Source organism: Chiroxiphia lanceolata, chromosome Z (assembly GCF_009829145.1).
Source record: "Chiroxiphia lanceolata isolate bChiLan1 chromosome Z, bChiLan1.pri, whole genome shotgun sequence".
NCBI lineage: Eukaryota > Metazoa > Chordata > Aves > Passeriformes > Pipridae > Chiroxiphia > Chiroxiphia lanceolata.
In genome coordinates this window covers 26,058,883-26,084,096 of record NC_045671.1, presented here as the reverse complement: position 1 = coordinate 26,084,096, position 25,214 = coordinate 26,058,883, and the positions used below count along the sequence as shown (strand labels likewise).

The 25,214-nt window shown below is 36.5% G+C and overlaps 1 protein-coding gene across 7 annotated transcripts in view; it reads right to left on the bottom strand.

The window, feature by feature from the left end:
• KDM4C (lysine demethylase 4C) overlaps positions 1-25,214 on the bottom strand; it is a 257,803-nt gene that overhangs the window by 86,728 nt on the left and 145,861 nt on the right. For 6 of the 7 annotated variants that reach the window (XR_004354389.1, XM_032674844.1, XM_032674848.1 and 3 more), the window contains 3 exons: positions 12,557-12,738; positions 11,493-11,709; positions 10,493-10,569 (listed from right to left, as the gene is read on the bottom strand). Coding sequence is in view for 5 of the 7 variants with exons in the window: in XM_032674844.1 (XP_032530735.1) it covers positions 10,493-10,569; positions 11,493-11,709; positions 12,557-12,738 (476 nt within the window). In the remaining 2 variants the exon portion in view is untranslated. Of the gene's footprint in view, positions 1-9,532; positions 9,613-10,492; positions 10,570-11,492; positions 11,710-12,556; positions 12,739-25,214 lie in introns of all 7 variants that reach the window. The other variant, XR_004354390.1, reaches the window with a different exon arrangement.

Below are 25,214 nucleotides of genomic sequence, written 5' to 3'. Positions count from 1 at the left end.
AAGAGGGTCAAGAAATAGATCAGAAGGCTGGAGCACCTCTCCTATGAGGACAGGTTGAGGGAGTTGGAGTTGTTCAGCCTGGAGAAGAGAAGGCTCCAGAAAGACCTTATAGCACCTTCCAGTATCTAAGGGGGCTACAAGAAAGCTGACAGGACAAGGAATAATGGCTTCAAACTGAAAGAGGGTACGTCTGGATTAGACATAAGGAAGAAATTCTTCATTATGAAAGTGGTGGGACACTGGAACAGGCTGCCCAGAGAAGTTGTGGATAGCTGATCCCTGGAAGTGTTCAAGGTCAGACTGGATGTGGCTGTGAGCAACCTGGTCTAGTGAAAGATGTCCCTGACATGGCAAAACCTTTCTATGATTGTATGAACACTGAGAGTAAACACTTAGCAAGCAAAATGGGAATGATCATCTATCTTTTACATTTATCTATCTATCTATCAAATGTTGAAAAGTATGTAGGATTATTCCCATTATTATAGACAGAATACCTTCTGAAGAAAAGCTGCATCTTCAAGAAAAAGCAGAGCACCAGCTGTGCAAGAATGTGATAGTTTTCACCCTAGGCCTTCCTGGAGACCAGCTTGTAACCAGGAAGGAACTAGGGTAGTGACTTAGGAAGTATTCCATGCTATTCCCTTCCATAACACAACACAAAAAAAGGCGTAGATAAGAGAGTTTGCCCTGTTCTCTCTTCCAGTGGCTGAAGGCGACAGGTCTCTCCGTAGACGGGCTTTGCTTGTATAGGCCAAAGCCTGCCTGCTCCAACCTGTCATTATCTCCAGCCTCTCCAGGAGGCATGGGGGAGTTGCTGCCTTGCACAGCTCTTCTGTCCTGCTCAGGGAAATATTTAATTCATTTTTATATTTATTCATTAGCTCTCTATTAACAGGTATATTTAGGAGATATTTGTTTTCAGGTTTCTTTTTTATCCCTGTTTCCCCCTCCCTTTTCCCTTTTTCCCCCCTCGGGAGCTCCCTGTTGTGGATAATATATTCAAATTGTATATATATAATTGTAAATATATATATTTTTGATAGAATCCCCTTTCGTTCAAGCTTCTTTCAGTTTTTTTCTGGTAGTTCTTTTTTTTTTTTTCCTTCCCTCTCTGGGAAGTAGGCCTGTTGTCAAGTTTTGGAGACTTGGCAGGAAGCCAGCTCAAAACTTGCACAACATTTCTGGTACCAGGAGTGGGGTGTTTTGGTTAAGTTTGGCCTGTTTTGAAAACATTGTCCGGGAAGACAGCCAAGCTCGGTGTTATTCTGGTGAACAAGTCTATTGTTTTGGAAACAGGTCCGAGAACACTGCCAGAGTCTGGGAAAACTGCCAAGTGCGAAACTGGCCTGAAGGAGAATCTGGATGATCTTTTGTCCTTTCTTGAAAACTTCTTCTGCTGTGTCCCCCCATACAATGATGTCATTGATGTACTGAATATGTTTTGGAGCCTTACGCTTCTCTAGTGTGGCCTGGATCAGTCCATGATAGATGGTTGGACTGTGCTTCCACCCCTGGGGCAGTCGATTCCAGGTGTATTGAACAACCCTCCAGGTGAAAGCAAACTGTGGCCTGCACTCTGCCACTAAAGGGATGGAGAAAAATGCGTTGGCAATGTCAATGGTAGCGTAGCACTTTGCCGTCTTGGACTCCAGCTCATACTGGAGCTCCAACATATCTGGCACGGCAGCACTCAATTGTGGTATGACTTCATTAAAGCCACGATAGTCCACAGTCAGTCTCCTTTCTCCACTGGACTTACGCACAGGCCAGATGGGGCTGTTGAATGGTGAATGGGTTCTGCTGACCACCCCTTGGCTCTCCAACTTTCGGATCATCTTGTGGATAGGGATCACAGCATCTCGGTTCATCCGATACTGTCGTCTTTGTACAGTTGTCGTGGTAATTGGCACTTCTTGATCTTTGACTCGCAATAGTCCTACAATGGAAGGGTCTTCTGAGAGGTCAGGAAGGGCAGACAATTGCTTGGACTCCTCTTCAATCACCGTGGCTACACCAAAAGCCCACCAGTACCCTTTCGGGTCCTTGAAGTATCCTCTTCTTAGGTAGTCCATGCCGAGAATGCAAGGGGCTTCTGGCCCCATCACAATGGAATGCTTTTCCCATTGGTCTCCTGTTAAGCTTATGTCGGCCTCTACCACTGATAACTCTTGAGACCCTCCTGTCACTCCAGAAATAGAAACAGTCTCAGTATTCTTGTGCTCCGAAGGCATTAAAGTACACTGGGCTCCAGTATCTATCAAGGCCCGGTATCTCTGAAGATCCGATGTGCCAGGCCATCAAACCCACACAGCCCAGTAAACACGATTATCTTCTTGGTCCCTTTCCTTCTCCTGGCAGAAGGCAGGGCCCCTCTACTGGTCTTGATCAGAGCATTCATTGTTGGACTTTGACTTTGACTTCTTAGAGGCCTTTTTGTCATCGTTGAAGTGGACCTCCATCTTCTTGTGTTTTGGCGATCGTAGTATCTTTTCTAAGTCTGCATCTACCACATAGACAAGCTTCTTGTCAGTGTCCTTTTGCTTCAGTTCCCTCACTCTAGCTTCAAGCTTGGAAGTGGGTTCACCATCCCACTTCTTCATGTTTTCTTCTTTGCTACGAAGGTATGCCCATAGTTGGTTACGTGACCAACGCTTAGGGTTTTCTTTCCTTCAACATGTGAATGATGGAGATCATGAGAAAGACTGAGACCAGGATCAAGGTCATCTTCGTCAATCGCGCCGTGATCGTTCCACTGGCCTTTCTCTGTAATCTCTATACCTTCCGTCATCTCTATCTCTAGGGTCGTCCTCATATCTGGAGTATTCATAATCTCTCTCCATTCTTTCCCTATCGTAGGTGTGTCAGTACAGGGGATCGAAGGAGTCTTCCAGATTTTCCTCTATGTTCCTTATCCAAGCACACATGGTGTCCATGCTTGGTTCATCCATCTTTGGATGATTTGCACTTATCAAGCAGTAGGTATACGGTTTGGGGGCACCTTGAATTACCTTTTTCCACATCGGTTGCAGGCAGGAAACACTCTCGGGAACTTGGATGCCATAATAGTCTGGATCAGAGTAGACAATCTCCAGCATGGCCAATTCCCGTAGGTATTGGATGCCTTCTTCCGCAGTGTTCCACCTTCTTGAAGAACTTGTCAGGGACTCCTTAAATGGGTATCTTGCCCTCACAGCATGGAGGATTCGAAGCCAGAGACTGGACGCCATTTTCTCCCTTCCCATTTCTTGTTCTATCACAGCGTCTCAGGCAATGGATCCCAATTGCTGTGCTTCATCACCTTCAATCACGTGACTATCAGCTCCCTTGTCCCAGCATCGCACCAGCCAGGTGAGGACTCGTTCACCAGGCAAGCACATATAATCTCTCCGTAAATCTCGAAGCTCTCTTGTGGTCAGTGATTGTGTAATTTCACTTTCTCGGATTATTTCTTGTCCATCTCTCCCACTTAGAATCTTTTCTACCTTCCTCTTTACTCTTCTGCTATTACATGGAACCGCTCCCGTGATGAGCTTCTATGTCATTCATGTCGTGGAGATGGACTTCGTCGTCGCTCACGATGCAGAGATGGACTTCTACGCCGTTCACGCCACGGAGATGGACTTCTATGTTGTTCATACTGTGGGGATGGACTCCTACGTCGTTCATGCCATGGAGATGGACTTCTACACCGTTCATACCATGAGGATGGACTCCTATGTCGTTCACAATACCCAGCGGGTGGAGGTAGCGAGTAGTCTTTCGGGTGCCGAGATAAAGGTCTCATCCAACCATCCACGCCTCCAAAAGACTGGAGATAATGGTAGGATACCCTGCTACTGGCTATTTTTAGCATGTTTTTCCCTTCAATGACTTTCGAGCAGTAGCCCTGGAGATCAGATATGGTCTTTGAGGACAAATTTAGATTGCATGAGATTGATGGAGGTTCTCTGGTCCAATTCCACCCCCAAGTAGGGCCACATTTAAAGCTACATCTTATCGAAATCATGCTTTACCCTGCAGGGAATTCCTTCCTTGGTAAGATGAGAAAACCAACTCAACCAGAGGTGCCCAAAGCTGTCAAGCCTTTTCATATGGGTATCAGTGGCAAAGGTTGATGTAGTGAACCACAGGCGAAAGGAAGGTTAAAACAGACTTTGAGTTTGAGCCTTATGGTACTTAGGTTAAAAAGATATTTTCTGAGTTTAATGGTCTTCAATTTGGTTTCTGTGACCCCATCAGAGAAACTCAATATTTACAAACTTGCTAAAGTATGTTGTGTCACAGACTGGTTTTTGAAAGCAATACATATCTTGTTACTGGCCTAATATCAAAACCATAAAGAAATACCATGCTCCCCCCACCTCAGAGTCTACATAGGATTACCAGCTGCAACTATAAGTAATTCTCCCAGCAAGTCAACTTTTTGCAGAGAAGGTTTGCAAATATCCATATTTAAAAAATAAAAACTAAAAAAAAAAATTAGGTCTTACTTTTCTGAAAACAAAAAAAACACAGAAAGCTTTAGTGTTTTATTTTTCCCATTGTAGTCAGATTTTCATGCCCAATAGTTTCTTTTATTAACAATATTCAAATGTTTTTAAAAGCTTTGTAGCAAAATCAGTCTGAAATTTAAGACACTGTATACCAACTCACATGTTAATTCTGGCAGTTACCAGCCTCTGAAAAGAGGAGTTTATAATGGAAATGCTGACACTGTATTATTGAGAAGGGCACCACTATAAAAAGAACATTCCAAATCATTATTTTCAGTAGGGTGAAATAGGGCAGTTTCTGAGCTGGAATGTGGAAAGCACTTACATGCCACTTCTTTGATGCCTTTGGGAAAAAGAAAATAAAAATCCTTCAAATGATGTAAAGGGCTACTCTAATCATAGAATGCAATGAAACCCAAAGATCAATTTTCAATAAGTAATATACAAAGCATGAAAAAACTCAACTACAGAAAAAAAATATCTGCTAAGCTGTTTAAACATAGGATATGTTCTCAAAATCAGTGCTAATTAACCAGATTAGGTACTTACCAATCTCTGTAGTGCCGTGGAGAATAGCGCAAGAATAACTTGTGAAAAGTCATGCAGCATGAACAGCTGGCTTACCGTGAAGTAAGGTACTGGAGGGTATTTACCTGTTTCCTTACTTGCTCTCCTTTCTAACTCTTTCCTGTCCCAAATCCTTTTGTCCTCTAAATAATAAAGGTACTCTGTGTTTATGTACTATAGCTATTAGGTGACCATGTCTTTGCTCGTTGTACAGTACATTGCATTCTCAGTAATGCCAGTCATTATTCTTCCTGACTTCAGTAGCTTTCTCTAGCTGAAGCGTTTAAGATTAATGAGGCATTTTTCTCAATCAAGGCACTTTGTATGAATACAGTTACCGTTTCAGGAGACATGCAGATAACTTATTTAATATTATTTGATTTTTTAAAATTGTTTCGAGGGGTTGATTTATGGCTATTTTTTTGTCCATTAGCATAGACCACTCAGTATCACTCTTCTCTTTTGTCAATAATTATTATCAAACAGGACCTACTCCCTAGCCGAATATAAAGATATGTTATGTATCATGAATCCAGGTATATCCTGGAGGGTGAAAATTCAACATAAAGTATTGTAAAGCATACTACTTCAGCTCCTTAGAGATGCTGCAACTGCAAGAAAACAGTATGCTTCTGAATCTCAAAAGCAGTTTCCTCTGATAATATAAAACAGAATATCCATCATGGGGAAAATTTGGCTCTGTAAATCTGAGTCCACACAGACACTTTTTTATTTCTATACTTTAATGATGTTCATTGTTGGGATTAACATATAATACACCTTCCTTTAGCTATTAAGTCACGTGTTATTTCTACAGCACATAGAAACTTGAAGTCTGAACTGTATCAGTTGGAATGTAAAATACACTCACTCTATATTCCCTATAGTAAAAAAAAATAAAAAAAAGAAGTCATGCAAATAAGTAATTTTCTTTAATTTCACCTCCCTCTCAAGAGAGACTTATGGTACTACACAGCAATTTAAAATACAATTAAAATAACATATGTATAACAAAAGATATAGAAAACTCATTCTGTGTTCAGTTTTGGTCCACACTATACAAAAAAGGTGTGGTCACGCTGGAGAGGTCCAGAGAAAGGTCATAAAGATGATCAAAGGACTGGGAAGCCTGTCATGTGAGGAAAAGCTGAGAAAACTGAGTTTGTTCAGCCATGAGAAAAGAAGGCTTTGGAGACATTATCATGAGGTGCCAGTATTTAAAGGGTGGCTACAAAGAACATGAAGACTACCTTTCTTACATGGAGTCTCATGGAAAAGATGATAGGTAACGGGTACAAGTAACTCCTGGAGACAATCTGATTAGACACAAAAGGAAAAAATTTCACACTGAGAACTATCAGCCATTGGAGTAACCTCCACAGGGAAGTGGTGAGTTCCCTACATTGGACACTTAAAATTCAGCTGGACGGTGTGTTGGGCCACCTTGTCTAGGCTGTGCTTTTGCCAAAAAGGATTGGATCAGATGACTCTTGAGGTCCCCTTCCAACCTGGTATTCTATGATTATATGAAAAAATCATAAAAATTTAAAAATTGATTCAGAAAAAAATATATGCATTTAACTCGAAGCACAAAATGTAAAGCTTCAGGTTGGTAAAACTAATATAAATTGCAGATTTTCAAAAAGGAAAACAGTACTTAATTCAGTTGTCTTTTTCTAACATATATACAAAAGATTGGTTAAAAGAGAACCACACTATCTTAAGTATAATGCCAAGATTACATAAAAGTATTGTACTATTTTGAAGTGAAAGCTGTTAGGATAATCTAGGCTTATTGTTCAAACTCTGAAGGGACAGAAATATTATCCTAAAATTATAAATAAGACCAAATAAGTATCAGCAATTCTTATCACACTGATGTCAGGAGTAAGGTTCCATACAAGCAAAAATATATTAATATATTTAAGTTGCATATCAAACTGATAATTTTTTTTCCAAAGATAACTACAATCACAATGCTTTGCAATGAATAATACTGTTCAAACAAGCAAATGAGAACTGCAGAAAAAAAGGTTCACTGTCTATTTTATCCTTCTGCCTCAGGGTACAATCAAGTCTTCTTCAACTATTCCTGAAAAAATGTTTATCTAACACATTTTTAAAAATTGTGAAGGAGTACCTTCTGTAAAATCTATATATATCCTATTCTTATGGTACACTAGTTTTAGAAATAAAAATTCATAAAATGTCCTGATATTAACTTCTGCTGATGCAACTTAAAGCATCAGCTTTAGGGATATGACAAGTCGTCATATCCCTAAAATGAGAGAATGGGAATTGATTGTATTACTCTTAGTCGTACACATATAATTTTACGTGACTGAATGCAACTTTTTTCCTTTCTGCTTTCCCCTGGCTATATAAGAAGGTTAAATCTTTTCAACTCTCCCTTATGGCATGATTGAGATCTATTAAGAATGATTAAAAGAATTTTGGTTTATTTTCAGTTGCAACTCTTGTTTCCTTCCATCCCATTCAAGCACATGGTTTTTTCAGCCCTGTATGTTCACTATGAGATGCAGTTCTTCAGCTGCGCTCTCTCTAAAACTGAAGAGAGCAGAAGGATTGTTCCATGGTGGTTTTTTTGAGACTTTGCTTCTATTACAAGTCTTAAACATCCTCATGTGATGTTTCAGGTTCTTCAGAACTAATGATTTACATTCAGTTTGTGACCAGAGTGGTCAGAACTGCAGTTGGCAACCAGAGCTACTGCTTAGGTACAGATTCCCATCTTATGTGTGCATAACCCGACGATTGTACTGTGTCTATCTCTGTTGAATTCCATATGATTTATTTTACACCATTTCTTCAATATAGTTTAACACTTTGGCATCTTCACAAGAAGCATACTCCTTCAGCTCCTGTGCAATCATCTTAAACGGCTTAAAGTAGACCAGTCTAGATTTCTACATATCTTAAGGGTATGAAAAGTAATCAGCAAACAATGCCCAAACCTTTATCATTCTCTCAATTTTAAGAGTCTGATGAGAATGATGGCTAGTGGCCTGAGATATTAAGGGTTGAAAGCAAATCCATATTGCTATATATTTGGCAACTATTAATTTTCAATGTATGTCTTCTGTTACTGCTATATCAGAATTTAAAATACTATCAAAAGCATTTGAAGTTAGGATGTATGAAATCTTTTGCTTATTCCTTATTCCCACGAGCTGTCTTAAATACATATCTCTTTGTATTCTGTTATTGTCTAGGTTTTTAGAAATTGATAGATCTACCAGTATTTTTCCTGGTATCCCTGATGGGTTGACTGGCACCTGCTTCCTCGGGTCATCCATTTCTTGCCTTTTCAAAAAGCTGATGTCACCTCAGCTAAGCTCTGCAAACTCTAGTAATCACTACATAGCTCTGAGATCGCTTCAGCATCTCAAGACTTCTGAAAGACACTATTATTAAAAAAGAAAAAGCGAATGGTGTATCATTCATGTGTGAGTACATAACGAAGCATTTTCCACATCCTTTAAACAGCTGGATTTCTGCTATTTAACTCAGGTAACACATACCTACCATCTATCTCTCCTACATCTTTCAGGTGAAAATGAACAATTCACATTTACATGTGAATGGCATGTAATAATGAAGACTACAAGATAGCAGATTGGAGGACAACTTCGTAAGTAAACATAATATTAATGAGGTATATTCAATCTCAGATATTTCACTAAAACTTTCCAACCTAAAAATTATTTAAGGCATTAAGAATGGAACTTTTTTACACAAACATGTCTGTACAAAGAGCTCTCTTACTTTACAAGTTTATTTCACTCATGTTACCAAAACAGAGTTACAGAAAGATTAAGTTGTTGGCACTAATGATTCAGCTGTACAGCAATCAATGCACACATAAAATCACAGCAATACAGTTGAATATATAATAGGCAAAGCTTATAAAATAAATTGTCCAAACTGCCAACATACACTGTCTAGTCTTTGCGCGGTGAGAATGGTGCACCATTTCAGCCCTATTACCTTCTTATTACCCAAGATATAAAATTATAGGAATACACTGGGCCTTCTCTCCAGTTCCTAGAGTGTGCTTTTGCAAAAATCCTATTCTAAAACCTCATCATATAAAATTTCCACTCAGCTATTTTCTGTATGGTTTTGATATCTCTTTAGTGCTTCACCTCATCTCCTCAAATAATTTGGCTGAAATTACTTTCCCTAAAATTCAGATCTTTCTTACTTTCAGAAACTTGTATGCATCATAACAGAACAGAACTAAGTATATTCAGTAAAACATGAATAATTCTTCTCAAATTAATGTTTTCCATGAGTGTTAATTTTCCTCAAAAAAGTTTGCCAAGTCAAGCTTTGATATTCTCCCCAACATTTTTTTTTCTATCATATTATCAAGTTCCTCTACTACTGACCCATAGTGAATCTGAGTCAAGTCAGTCACCTCACTATTGTTCTTATCTTTCACTTACCAATGCTATCTAAATGTCCTCCTCACGTCAAGAATACTTGTAAAATATTCTTAAACTCCAGAACAATTTTAGAATCCTTTCTACAACACAGCATTAACAAATTATAAGACTGAATTTTGGTTTACTTTTTTTTTAGGGACTTTTGCTTTTAAAAAAATATACTATACTCAAAAGACAAAGAGTCTCTCCAAATTTCCCCTCAAATGCATTTCCGTTATGTATTAAGTTAACATCAGGTTCCAAGGCAACATACTAAATTTTTCAGTGTTTTTTAACACGAACATGGCATTCAGTCCTATTGCTGTCATGCATGGTATTTCATGAATAAGAATGGTTCTCCTTAGAACTCCCATGCTTGCAAATCATAGCTGTATCTTCCCTGAAAAGAAATTAACAAAACTTTTTCACAGAGTAGCAGGGCTTTCTGACCCTGTTGGTTTAATTGATAATAAAATTCTGAGCTCATAGCAACCTGTCACTTGCTAAAACAGAGTTGTGTTTTTCCTATCAACTTTCCCCTTACACTAGAACAGTAGTCACAAATATGTTTCAGGAGATCCTGAAACTCATGACTGTCTGGTAAAGAAGCTGTAACAAGGTACTCAGGTAAACAATGAAAGATGAAAATTGGATTATACCTATTTAGGAGCAAGCTCATTTTTTTCTCTCTTATGAGCATCTTAATTTTCAGTTCTTTCCTTGAACAACATTTTTCACACAACTATACTCTGTCAGTCAATCTTTTTCATAAGTCTGTAAAACTATTCCAATTTTGTCTATCAAAATGCCATTACATTTTACATTGAAATCTCATCATATTTTACAAATAATTTTTCTCTAGCAAGAGTGTTCAGAAAAAATATGTAGGCTGCATTCCACATGAAATAATGCATGTGCTACTTTTTTCCCCTCCCCTTAATCTCTGATGTTTTAGATAGCTAAGCAACACGTGAAACTTACAGCTGTCCAGGCCTCTTTTCTGCATCGCGAACACAACCATTCATTATGGATTTCTTGAGAAGGAACACCATAGCAACCTAGAACAAGAGAGTTGTATTGATTATTATATTTTTTCTATTAATAACATCATACACTTCAACTGTATATAAACAATAGCAGAGCACACGTCCTGTGACAAAGGAGATGCTTTTCCAGTCCAGGCTGTCTGCTAATTCCATAGTCTGTGAAACATATCTTCTCAAAACTCAAAAAAAATCCCAAAAAAACCCAAGCCCAAAACAAAAACAGAACAAAACAAAAAAAACCCACAAAGTCAAAGCCAAACTAAAAACCAAAACAAACAACAACAAAATCCCCAAACACCCAAAACCCCAAATCACAGGGTATTTCTTAGTTCTGTCAGTACAATAGCAAATCCTGAATTCTCCCTGCAGTAAAAATTTTATTTAATATATTGACACCTATGCAATTATACCACATTTCTGAATATGATACGGACTTTAGAGTTACCTATTCAATTTCTACTGCCTTTAGAACTTACTGCACTAAGTCCATGTATTTATCAGTAACTCTTGCAATAAAAAAGAATGTAAGGTGAAGGAAATTACTACATAAAGTTAATAGGAATATTCTCAAGTTCTCCAGCAGAATTTTACCCTGACTACTTAGTAAGGGCATACTAACATCACACAGTGGTTTAAAATATGAGAAGTAAAAGAGTAATTTAGTTGCTCAGAATAGAAACAAGAATCAGAAGTTTGTGATTATTGAAAGTTTCCAAGAAAGTTAATTCTTCAATATTTTCACAGCAACCATTAAAAAGTAATAGAAAATCTAATGTACTTTTCAAAAAAAAATTTGGACAGTGATTGAAGCATTACAAATGGAAATGTTTGCCAAGTACTTTTAGAGCCATGCTAGAAGCCTAGATAACTATTATTTATCAATAAAAGAAAATTTGAAACTATATTTCTGCCAACAGAACCATTAGATTATTTACTTGCATGAACCCGTATGCAACACTTTGCACAGGAAATCAGAAGACTTGTTCCATCTTCTTCAACAAAGGCATTTGATGGATAGTTTTCAGTGTTTTCTTCACTATAAATAAAACACATCTCTGGAATAAGAGGTTTAGTCTTTTCATTTTCTGCCATCAGTGTTCCTGCTGAGTTTGTTTCCCTGAAAGTAGGACCTTCTTCATCATGATTGACTGGCTGGAAAATAAACAAAATTTATATTTAAGTAAAATAAAGGAGAGTTTTACTGTTCCTTTTGATTCTGATGAAACTGATCCTCCCCTCCCAACTTTTGCATCAACAGTATAACGGTTTCATGAGGAAATTATCTACTTCTAGGTATTTATCACAGCCATTCTATCTTGATTGTTCAAAATAACTGAGAACTGTAGAATAGAATTCAGACTGCAAACTACCGTTATTGCAGTGGTGTTCGATGATATTGTATCTCTTGAGCCTTTGAACTCAGTCCAGTGCAATGTTTTTTTCCTGGTTCCCATGCTGAGGAAATTCCAGCTTAGCAGCTTTAGAATCAGTAATATAGTACTATGACAGCATTTTTAGTTGACATTTGACACATTAATTCCACAAGGCAGTATCAAACAGTGCTCTGCATTAGACTGTTTCTGTGGTAATACTTTTCCCAAGAAGGCCTAAGTACTGTGACAACACTTTTTCAACACTGAAGGAAGGCAACATAAAAGAGGCTCTCATAAAAAGTATTTGAAGATGGGCATTTAAGGAAATAGCTAAAAGATGCAAACCTATTAGAGTTCACCACCTCAAAAACTGAAATTTCAAGAGCAAGCACACATACAGTAATACCAATCTTGCATAAATGGTAGTAAAGGCATACACTGTCTGCAACCAAGGGGAGATGCAGTGGAACAGACTACCAGTTCTAATTTTAACAATTTTGAGTTTATTTACCTCTCTTACAAATGAAATGCAGAAGCTTATCTGGTTTATAATTTACTGGAAATTAAGTAGCCAGCCAGTTATTTCATGCTTCATCAAGAGATGGAGCTGCAACAATCTTGCTTACCTTATAGTATGGCATGAGAAGAGTACAAATGGCACAGTGAGGTTCCTTTTTTGCACAAGCTGCATTGTATTCTTTTTCAGCACTGAAATTGGGTTGCCTTGTCTGCCAAAGGTAGACCAGAGGCCTGGCCCATGCCTCTGTCTCTTGAACTTTCTCTTCAATTAAGGTAGTCTCAGGCAGTTCTTAAAGAAAACAAATAACTGGTTATATTGTAATCATGGAATGAAGATAAACAATGAGTCTGTCACGTGCGCTAACAAAGATCAAACAGTGCTATAGGAAGTCTGTGTGGCAATACAGGTGCAGAAGTCTAAAAGAATGTTGTGCCAGGACAAGTGCACAATTAACTGCTTTGACACCTCTGTCATGAGCTGACTGCTCCACATACAGCATAAGAAAGTATACCACTACCTCTACTGTTTCAATTTGTATTCATATCCACAACATTACGTCTCACTCTCCTACTCCTTAATCCCGCCAATCTCTATCCCCTATCACTCCATGCACTCCGTCTTAAATTCCTTATGGATGAAACATGTTGCATTCCTGCCCAAGCAGCACCACACAAATCACTCTATTCACACAGAATGTCACCTCACAACTCGTTATGGAGACTAATGCTTTCCAAAGGGGAAAAAGAGGCAAACTTAATAGCCAGGGAGTACTGGGGAACAATTACAATCTCAAAAGAATTACCAGGATATGCACTTAACAGGCAGGACAGTGCCTATTAAATCTCTCACAATCAATGAGAAGACATGTAGGTGTCAATTAGAATAATCATAACTTGAATGTGGAAAGGAAAATGTGAAAAGTTTTGAATAAAACTTTCACATTAAAAAAAATGTCTATAGCATATAGTCCCCTTCTAATGAGGTATTTAAGAAAAATTATTTAGTTTAGAAGAAGAAAATTCCAACAAAAGAGGAATATTTAATGAAGTACATTAAGCTGACTCATCACATTCCTTCAGCTCGTGACTGCCACCTTCACTTTATGAAAAGGCAGCAGCTTTATGGGTCTCCTATGAAAAATTGTCACACATTGCTACAGAACCACCATAAAGCTGACAATATTTTATCATTGTTGAGTAAAATATTGACTAAAATATTTGTCTACAAGCAAGCCAAACGTAGTAAAAATAAACTAATTAATATATTCTGTACATGAATTTTAATCCATTTCTATAGTTTCTGTAGAGAACTAATACCAATTCAATAAATATTTGCCAATAATTCAGGTAGAAGGATTTTTCTAGCTGAAAAAAAAGCTGTCAGTATTCAGCAGCAGAGCTCTGTGGTGAATAACTTAGCTTCAAAAGAATACCAGTGAAGAAATAGCTGAACAGAAGGAAAAGATGAACATGTAAAATGCCAGCATTACTTTTACAGTTTTTTTAATTACTTGTTTTTCAAGTGAAAAGCTTAACAAACCTTTTAGTTAAAAATATTCTGTCCAATCATATTTTTTCTATTGCTTGCAATTTTAAAGAACTGTAAAACAAAAAGCTCTGAAATCTATTCCTCTAGTTCTATTTCTATCTATTTAAATTTTCCCTTACAGAACAGTCTCATGATTTCACTTTACTGACTTTTTTTTCATTCTTCCTTTCACATTGTTTTCCTTCAGGAGCTTATACTGCCATTATTTTAAATACTTTCATTATATTTGTGAATTTACAGAGCTTGATTGTGCTTTATGAAGAAAATAAAGATGCACACAAAATTTGTTGTGTAGGTTTGTAACATCTTCCATATCTATTATCCACTTCTTTGAAACTGACATCCTTATCACTGCTGAATAATTCCCCCATGAGAGTTGAAGCCTCCACCTCGAACCTCAGCCTCTTATGCTCTCCTTTATTCAAAAACCTAGTCTCCAATTTCTAGTCCTGGAACCCATTCTAGGATGATAACTCTAGTTCCCTCAGACAGTGTTCTGGCTTTCCACTGCCTACAGCAGATTGCTGAATTCATCACTATATTGGTTCTGCTTTTGACAAGAACAATATTTATATCTTAACTGCATATAAACCCCATAATTTCAGTTCCCTGTTGTGTGATCTTTACAAATCCTTCCCCAACCAAGAAGTTGAAAAGAATGCAGGAGACAGCTGGCCTTTAGCAGCATTTTGCTGCTTTCAAGAGTTCTGCATTTATTTTCAAACCTCATTCCAAATGAAGCCAGGGACCAATTGTCATACACACATGTACCAGACTGCATCTTTCAAAATCTCAAAAAAATTTAACAGTATCTTAGTAAATTTATTTTCTCCTTTACTTTATGATTAGAACAACTATTCCAGTTAGCTATTGACTAGAAGCAAACACTCATTTGCCCCCATCTCTAGCATCTCTATTTCTGCCTTCTACCTCCTCTGAGGTATGACTGGAAAGGAAAAATATCCCTCCTCCTTTCAGAGGGAGACTGCCTAACCCAGTAGTTTTTAAAGGAATGTTACACTAACGGGATATAAAATTAAGAGTAGACAGAATAGATGTTCTTAAGGATCAAGCTTTGTTTGATCCTCTGTTATCATTACTGTGTGTGGCTAGTGAATTTCAGTTCTCCTCAGGAATTTTCTAAGTACCCTTGAGCATAAGACATCACCTTTCAAGGGCTTCAGAAATATTAATTTATCTCCTTATAATCGACATTCACCAACCCATCCACTTAAATAATCAAATGTCAAAGAAATTGATATTTAAAAAAAAAAATAGTTACAGAGTAACTCCCAGGACAGAATATGACAACAATGCTGCCTTAAACAACTTCGTCACCAGGTAGAATATGGAATCTTATCTACAAATATTCTACATCAGTAGAACCTGGGCAGCTGCACTTTGTGTGCTTTTTTCCAAAGTGCACCAATATCAGCGCAAGTAAGAATTTCCAGATTAGCTCCTCTGGCAGTATAGGTGGAGTTTCCTGGTTTCCATATAGTCAGAGAAGTTATGCACAATGCATACAAACTGAGAATCTGGTTATCCATAACAGGCAATAAAAACAAACAAACAAAAAACCCACAGCTCTCCAACTGCTTGAGAGAAAGCATAGAGTATATAATCACGTGATGTAAGAAACACTGCTGCCTTAGCATAGTTCATAGCCTTTCTTCACTCGTCCATTTGATAATACTAAAGTCTTATGTCCAAAAAAACCTTGGAAAACTTGGGAAATTTTTAGACTACTTTTTTTCTGTTTATTCAGTACTTCTCACTTCCTCTTATTGTCTTTACTGACTCCTTTCACTACTTACTACTCAGCTGAAGAGCAATCAGTGACTTAGCCTAAAACAAATTTACTTTCCCAACTCCCATTGATGCATGAGGTTTCAGGGCAGACATTCAGGTGCCTCAGGTGAGCTCAGTGTTTCTTTGATCAGATGCGTCTCTTAGAAGGACACAAGGCAACTGCACCATCCAGTTGGCTCCATTCAAAATCCACCTTAACTGAGGATTCTCAGACTAAGAACAGAGAACTATTTGTGGTGTCCATACTGACTGAAAGATTCAGAAACTCCACTGTCATAAGCAGGCATATTTTCTAGTTCAATTGTGCATCACTGCCAAATCCCAGTACTCAAAACCTGCAAAAACTGTAGAGGAAGCATCTATTCCCACAGTAAAAGAAACTCATACAATGCCTCCCCAAAAATCAAACATCTATTTTATAAGATCAGTATGTAATGTTTCAAGAACCTCTGTGAACACAATGTTTCACATATTCACATTTTTCTGAAAGAGCCTGAGAATGCTTTCTCAGTCCTGGTAGAGCAAGTTTAGATGAATAGTCACTTATGCAACGCTGCTAACCAAAAACATTCTACAATGTCTCATTATTCAGGTAAACCTTCATTGTGATAACCTGACCTTGCTCTAAGACCAGCTACCAATGGCCTAAGACAGGTAATTTGAAAGATTCAGGTCAGCCAGTGCAGTGATATGAAACATAATATACATCTATGAAGAGCATTTTCTTCACACAGCACATGAAATAGAGCTGGGGAATCTATCTTGACTTCCACGTCTGCTGTAACCCAGATCAAGTTCCTGACACTTCCTCGCAGTTCACTGACAGAAAGTACATGAACAGGACTCTATAGAGATGTGCAACAGAATTCCCTTGTGTGAACTCTGATGTGCCATTTGCTTTTTTCAGCTTTTCAGCATGAAACTTACATTCCAAATAAAGAGTTAATCAAGATAAAAGCGAGTAATACATTCTCAATATTCTTTCATACAGAAACTTCAACTCAACTATAGTACAGAATACATCTTGATGTCAGAGAGAATAAAAGAAAAATACAGGAGTTGAACCTGCTAACCATGACAAGGAAATTCAATTTACATTTGCACCTCAATTGACAGCACTGTTCAAGAGACTGCACACTCATGCATAACACATAGACACACTGACAAATCCTCAAAGAACAATCTTTACAGTCTTCAGTTGATCTGTTCCTGTTGTTTAATCTCCATCTGAATAACAGCACTCCACTTTAGATATAGTAATTACTCCCACAGAAACAAATATTATCTTTAAAGTTGAGGCCACTGCTACAGCTACAAAAAATAAATATCTCACACAACATTCTAGTGCAAATGCTACATTTAGCCTGAAATATAAGTGCTCCTTCAAGGAATTCAGTATTGCTTAACATAAAACTATAATTATCTGATTCACTTTCAGTCACGTGACAGTAAGCACACACAGTCCAGTAATGGGAATCACATTTCTACTGTGATATAATTGTATATTGCAACTACTACCTTGTGCTTGTATTGTGATTTCAGTATATTGTTGCCATCACTCTGCTAATGCAAAATCTTAAGTAACATCATACATGCTACAGTATATTTGGTATTAAATATTAAATACTTCTCATGTGGGACACCTAAAAGAACCTGGTCAGAGAGTATTGGACTCTGGTAGAAGGAACATAGCATTCAGTTCTTAAGCACTGATACTTAAATTGTATCTATGAGTAAGAAGACTGACTTGAATTCTGATACAGTGTTAGGCACTATGGTTTAAAGGATCCAGAAATTTCCTGGATAAGATGTAAGATATCTTTAAACCGAGTTCAAAACCCTTTACCAGACACACTTTGACAATACATGCTACTTGGATTCAAACACATTATCAATACATCAATACTGGTTTTGTCTATGCTTTAACAATAACTACATGGAGTGACATTCCTGCCTCTTCTAGCCTTCCAAGGAAAGCTTATCACATAAGTTTCTTAGTATGCACGTGGTTTTTAAATACTCTTATAAGAATGAAGCCTATTGCTTGTAACTTCTGTTATTCATGATGAAGCCTAAAACAGATTAATACCAGCCAAAAAAATGTATTAACTCGATGATGTAACGCAGCATATTCCTAAGCACCTCCTTACTGTCACCGCTAATAGTGGTTGCAGATCTCAAACACCCAGGGCATTTTTATTTCACCGCAAGTAAAATGCTTTGCTGTAATATTACTTTAGCAGATCCATTCATTATTAGGTTACATATTTTGCTTCCTAAGGGGATAGACCAAGTGCTCTTTTTTTCCAAAAGAAAAGAGGAAACACTCAATGATACAATTAATGACTTTAAATAGATGCATAACAGTTGATATAAACCTTACTGCATCATATTGTGCTGGGTTTGGCTAGGGTAGAGTCAATTTTCTTCACAGTAGCTAGCACAGGGATGTGTTTGGGATTTGAGCTGAAAATGGTCTTGATAATAGAGAGATGGTTTAGCTATTGCTGAACAGTGCTTGAACAGCGTCAAGCACTTTCTGCCTTTGGTACTGCCCTGCCAGTGAATAGTTAAAGAATCTTCCAATTCTCTCCCCATTCTGATTGGTGGGGTAGTGAGTGAGCAACTCTGTGGTGCTTGATTGCCAGGGGGGCTTAAACCACGGCACATTTAACCATAGTGGTACTGATACTACAAGGTGATTAGCAGTGCTACACTTCTTAATAGTTCTGTTATATTTGTACCTAAAAAGAATATTTATATAGGATCAATTAATCTCTGTCATGTAATTCCAGTGATACCAGTTCTCATGAATGTGGTTATTTATATGCATCTGTACCCCTTCAGATATTTAAGAAAAGTGAAACAATTCATTAAAACAAACTGCGTAGACAAAAAGAAAATTTATAGCCCAGAATCTGTTTTGATACAAAGGAAACTCCTTCTAAAGCAAAGTACTTATAAAAAGTTACTATGCTGCTTTCCAAGGGAGTAAGTGAATGAAGTGATCGTTTTCACTAATGTTATTCGTTTAATAGTTTGCGGAAAACGTGCTCTGACACACAATACTATTGCTTTGAACAGTTTTTGCTTACTAAGTTAAACTCAAATTATCAGACAGAAAACATTTGGGCCATTTGCAGAATGCTCTGCTGCCAGTATTTGCTGATTTAACCCGGCAGATGTGAAAAGCCATAGACACTAATACAGTACAATTTGCTTTTGCCAAACTCAACAATGATTTTGCTGCTTGGGGTTATGTTCCACTGATGTTTCCTGGCTTTTTAAGGCAGCATTCTCCGCTATGAAGAGCACAGCAGCATCTGTTATTTTTCAGGTAGTTGAGCATAATCTCAGCCCTGGGAGGCATTAGCTATAGTTTAAAATGTCCTGGAGGAAATAATAATAATAATGATAATAAAAAAAAATAAGAATTAAAAAAAAAGATAGTAAGAGAAAACGACTTGTAACTTCCAAACTTTACTGTTCCTGTGGTGTATCAGCAAACTCAGTTTCAGAAATTGTCTTTTTTTCTTTCCGTAATGAAAGCCATAGATTTAACAGTAAAACATGAAAATAAAACCTTTTTAATTTATTGTACTGTTCAAGACATTTAATTTCTTGTATGATACCATGCAGTAAAAGTACTGTAAAGTATGTATACATTTTCCCTATAGAGTCTAATTGCCAAATTATCTATTAATACTTCAGTTCTCATAAAAACTGTATGTAAATAAAACAGAGTTTTAGAGGCTGAGTCCAGGAGCTCCTGGATCAAATAACGTTTAGATCCCAAAAAAAACAATGGGGTGCTTCATTAAAAAAAGTTAAATATCAAAAAGTGTAATACACCATTTGTAGCAGATCTCAAAATCTTCTCAGAAGCCAGAAAAATTCAGAGTTAAAAAAAAAACATTTTTAAAAGACAATCTGACAGATCTGAAAGATGCATTTAGATACTGGCATACTCTGATTGTCCTCTAGCATACCATGAGAATCCCATAATAAAATTCACTTTTGTTTAGCGATTGAACTGTGTATTGCAAATACTACACTTTGCTCAACGTGATTTTTTCTTGTATTGTCATTGAACTATATATTACAATTCTACACTCTGCTAAACATAATTTGTACCTTAACTGTGATTTAAGTGCATTGCTGTATCATTCTGCTAAATTGAAATCACATGTAATGTCACATAATTTCAAATAAGAAAATTCTGTGTTATTCACTAAACCCTTCACATACGGAATATCTAAAAGAACCCGGTCAGAGTGTATTGTACTCTGACATTAACTGGCATAGTCAGCAGTTATTCCTGAGGGTGAGTGGTACCCACTGAAACAGTAATAATTACTTCGGCAAAAACATTCTTTCTGATTTGGTATTCATCAGAAATAAGAACCTAGTACAGAAAACCTCACTGTGATTAAGCCTGGCTGAAGATAGGACCACTACCACTTAAAAGAGTAGATAAAATTAGTATAAATAGCAGCAAAGGCTGGAAAAATCTCAACGGTAACTTTGGAAGGAGAGATGCGAAAACCATAACAATGATTTTTCATGGACAGCAGGACACAAGCCCTGATCCCACCAAAACTTTAGATGAATGAGAAAAACTGAAAGGTTCTAAAAAGTTAAAAAAAGGAGAAAAAACAGGGTTTCAAAGACTGTTGGGTATTTACTTGTGAGCAGCAGTGCATTAGTTAGGAGAAATTAATACATAGCATGCTAGAACGAGAAAAAGAAACAATTAAATAACATAACTTAAATAAGTAAACTTTCTATTATGCACTGTATTTTCCATATGTGGAATATGTAAACTGACCCTCTCAGGCTCTACTGGACCTCAACTTTTCTCTCTAGTAAACATCAAAGTAACTACAAACTATTTGATTTACAATGCTATGATGCTGATAAACTTTGAGAAAGCTCTGAGGGCTCAGACCACAGAGATTCAGTTTTACAGAACTATAGCATTGCGATTTTGAAAATTACCATTTTTGTTTGTTTATTAATTCTTGGAACAAAAGAATTCTTTTCATGAGACTGTGGATCATAAAGGCACACAATAAATAAAAGGGATAAAAATCAGTCTTTCATTCACTGAATTCCCTAAATAGCTGCACAACTTTTTTGTGCATATGGAATGAAGAATACAACCCTAACAGTCAAGGTTCAAATTGATAAAGATGTCTACTAATTCTGGCTACCTGAGATGAAGCACAAGCAACAAATTCTTATAGATGAATTAGAATCCATAAACCATCTAGTGACTCCAGAAATTCAGCTATTTACCATCTCCAGAAACTAAGTTCAAAGGCGACCCATTAGTCAAGCAACTGTTTTTTAAAATGTGGACAGGAGGCCACAGAAAGGGAGATGTTCTTATACCTGTAGGAACCGCCAACATGAAACATTTAAAGCATATTTGTGTTATATTCTATTATTCCATTATTATTTATACATATATACATATGTATAATAATATAACAATACATATATAATATATACATATATGATTCCATTATTATTTAAAATAATTCTATTATTATATATGTACATTAAAACAATTCCAGTAATTTTACCTGTCTTTACACTTTGTAAGTTTAAAGAATAGTCACTGTATTTATAACTCGAGGCATCTCATCAAAATCACAGCAGAAAAAAAACAAAAAAAAAACCTTCTGGAATCTACAGCATAGCCTATCAGTAAAAAACATAGCTGTCAGTGCAAAACCACTACAAGCTAAAGACTGGTAGATATCTTACTCTTTTTAAAAGCTTTAATTCACAGCACTGTAAAAAACCTATTAACAGCTGCTTTCTCATTCCATTCCCCCCTGTATTTTTCACAATTTTTAATGAATAAAATTAATACTTGCATTCTAATTACACCTGTTTGTGGTCACTGTACTTATGACTAGAAATCTTAATTAATAGCTAAAATTAGGTTGGAATTTTTAGGGACTGCTATTGTCATCCATATACACATTTACTGATTTACTAACAAAACACCAGAGTTTGCCAGGATATACATCTGTACAAATGTGGAAAAACACAGAAAACTTTCTCCCAATCATCATGCTCTTGCCCATTAATAAAAAGAGTCACTGAAACACAACAGAATTATTTGGTAGTACTTCCTTATTCTGGAAATTAAAATCCATCTTTATTGACCATACTGCCAAGTAATATATAACCAAATAAATATCCAATTAATAGGCTGTTAAAGTGTTTTAGAAATATTACAAAGCAGAATCACCACTATACTCTTGTTTTACACTACTCGAGAGGCAAAAAACAGTTCCAATCAGGAAAAACATTTTATGGTATGAAGCACAAATTTAGCCTATATGAACATACTATTCCAGCACAAGTGCTTCTGGGAAAAACACAAAGGAAATTTGAGGAACGAGGTTACTTGAATGTGTACAGTTAAGATTGTGCTTAAGTTCTTCACTGAATCAAGGTCTCAGGTACTTATCTTCATAAGTTACATATGGAAGATGCAAACAAGAAAGACTCGATCACAGGTCCAAATTCATATGACAAACCAATTCCTAAACTGGAATTAGAAATTAATAGCTTCAAGCTACAGTTCCTGCACAGATCACTAAAACAAATATCCACAAACACCTCACACACTAGGCAACAATTGCATTTAAACTTCCTCAAGGATCAATTTCTTAAGTGTAACTATTTTGTACATTAAAAAAAATATATTACGCACACTTAGCCAAGAAAAACTATTTAGTAAAACTCCTTTGGTTTTAAAATTAAATCCCTTACGGCACTGCTGGTTTACAAAGCAGCTTCAGATTTTGACAAAGGCAGTGCTAATTCCATGGGCTAGAAAAACAAAAGTTACTATTAGAATAACTTAATAGGCAATACTCTGCAGTGAATTAATCTTTGATTAATGCAAGTCACAAGATTTTAATGTTTCTCTTCAGACCATAACTACAGAAACAGAAACTCAGCTCCAGAAAATAACCTTACAGAAGAGGTATCTGTCTCGTTGGCAAATGTCATATCTAGTTTAACTATCAACTCCATAGCTACCTTTGAGAAGGTTACTGAGAGGCTGCACTAATACAGCAGGAAATCCATTGTCATTTTGGCACACTTGATAATGAGAAATTATACATGCCTTTCTAGACAAGACTGCTGTTCTATCTGGTCTTTTAAGAGGTAAAATTCTGTATTTTAAAGCTAAGAAAGTTATGCAATTAGAGTTGCAAGGTTCACCCAGAGGACAATGACTCTTAATGATCACAACATATACCACTGTCCAGCAAATGAGGCATAAATGTGAGAAGAACTGGTTTGTATCAACATAATGACCCACATAATGGCTACTCTTAGATTCTGTAGGTGTCCACTCTAAGGAAGACAAGAGCTGCTTGTGAAAGATGTCAAGGGACAAGAGCTGCCAGTGGAAAATAATCAGAGTTGTCAGTTTTTGCTATTTTTGGAGATCAGATGCTGGTCCACAAGGTTGACAAGAGTAGTGGACATTCAGGAAAAGCTTGTATTTGACCTTTCAACACCTCCCTTTCCTAAATACCTACTAAAGATTAAACCACACTTTTGTAAAGTTTCTGAGGAAGTCTTCAGAACCTCCCATACTTTATGTTAGAATTTTTTATTAATTACGGTAATTGTATCTTGAAAACTGAATTTAAACAAATCAGAAGCAATGTAGGTACCCCCAGAAAAGGACAGAAAATACATTTTTCTAGCATAGCAATACTGTTGCAAGTGGTAGATAGTGCTGGACTCTTCACTGCTAGATGATAATGTTGTATGAAAAATGCGAATTATTAACTTGATTAACTCATACTCACATAAGAGCAAACTATTTTAAAGGAGTAAAATCACTCAAAACAGTATGAGAGGGAAAGCAATACTGAAAATTATAATATCAATGTGGTAAATATAAACATGCCTCTCTCAATTGGTTAAATTCTTATCTATCTCTTATGCAACATCAGTTAAAAGTTAACATTTCTTTCTGATATCAGTGAGAATCTTCAAGCAGAATCCTGCATTTTAAGCTCTGAAACAAAAGAATTGTAACTGCATCTACAAGTGTAATTTTCTCCTACTTAAGCAGGCTTAACCTATTTATGACATTACTGAACAAGCCTTAAATGGTTTGACAACTAGCATCAAATGAAGCACATATCACAGGATGCTGACAGCGAACATAAAAACAGAGGCTTTACTCCATGTCATAGCAGAATCTACTGCTTCCACTCAAAGAAGTGCTCTCTTTCTGTATCTTTATCTTATCAAGTAATGAAAGCAAAATGATTTGGAAATCTGAATCATATTTAAAATGCTAAAAACCATAAACAAAGAGCCCCATACTGAATTTAGTCTACACACTATAATTATATCATTTAGGGCAATGGGAAATTTTAGTCAACTTGAATCTAAAAACAGTTTCTAATGTTGCATGCCCAAATACTGCTGGAAAGAAATCTCTGGGATCAATCAATGTGCATCCAAAGTCACCATGCTTGCTCCTTCTGCTGAATTTGCTTTTTTATTGCTTAAGTGAGTAGAAATACAACTGCATTAAGTACAACAGAATATTATTACCACAAGTTAATATAATGCACTGAGCATAAGACCAAGGTTCATTACGTAAAAATTGTTAGTATGTTGAGTGTGACGTAGAGCCCACACAGTACTGCTGCATCTATTTTTTAAACTGGCAGCCTGAGTTACAATTTCTGGGATTGATTCCCCAGTCCACAATATTTCTCAGTGCTCAGTCCTTTAAGCATTAATTCCACAAAAACAATCATAACAAGAGAGAGTCAGAAGTCAAACATACATAAGGAAAGGCTTTAGGGAGAGTAAAAAAACTCCCACCATTAGACAACAAATAAACAATTAACCCAACTATTTTTCATAAAGAAATATACAGCAGCATTTGCACTCATAACAAAGAAAACACAAAACTCCAGTGTCCAAGTGATCCTGTGAAAAAACAATAATTTCTGCCAAAGGACTCTGTATTAAAAGTGAATCCAGAAAGTCTCTGCTAAGATGTTAGCATGCTGCCGAATATGATAATATTCTATTTGCAAAATTATGATTCTGAAACGGCTGACAGTGTCAAAGAATGCTGCCTTCAAATTATTAACAGCCTCTGATCACCTCTATTCACAGAAACTTCCTAATAGAACTCTAGTATCTGAAAGACTTCAAATATATTAATTTGAATATAAATTATCTGAATTAGAAATGGCTACAGACTATCCAACTTCTGGAAAGTGATACAAGTTGTAGATGAAATATAAAGCCGCAATTTCTTATTTTTTCGTAACAGCACTAGCTTGTATCTTCTTCGTTTTGTTTACAGTTATGATTTTACTGGACCCAGAGAA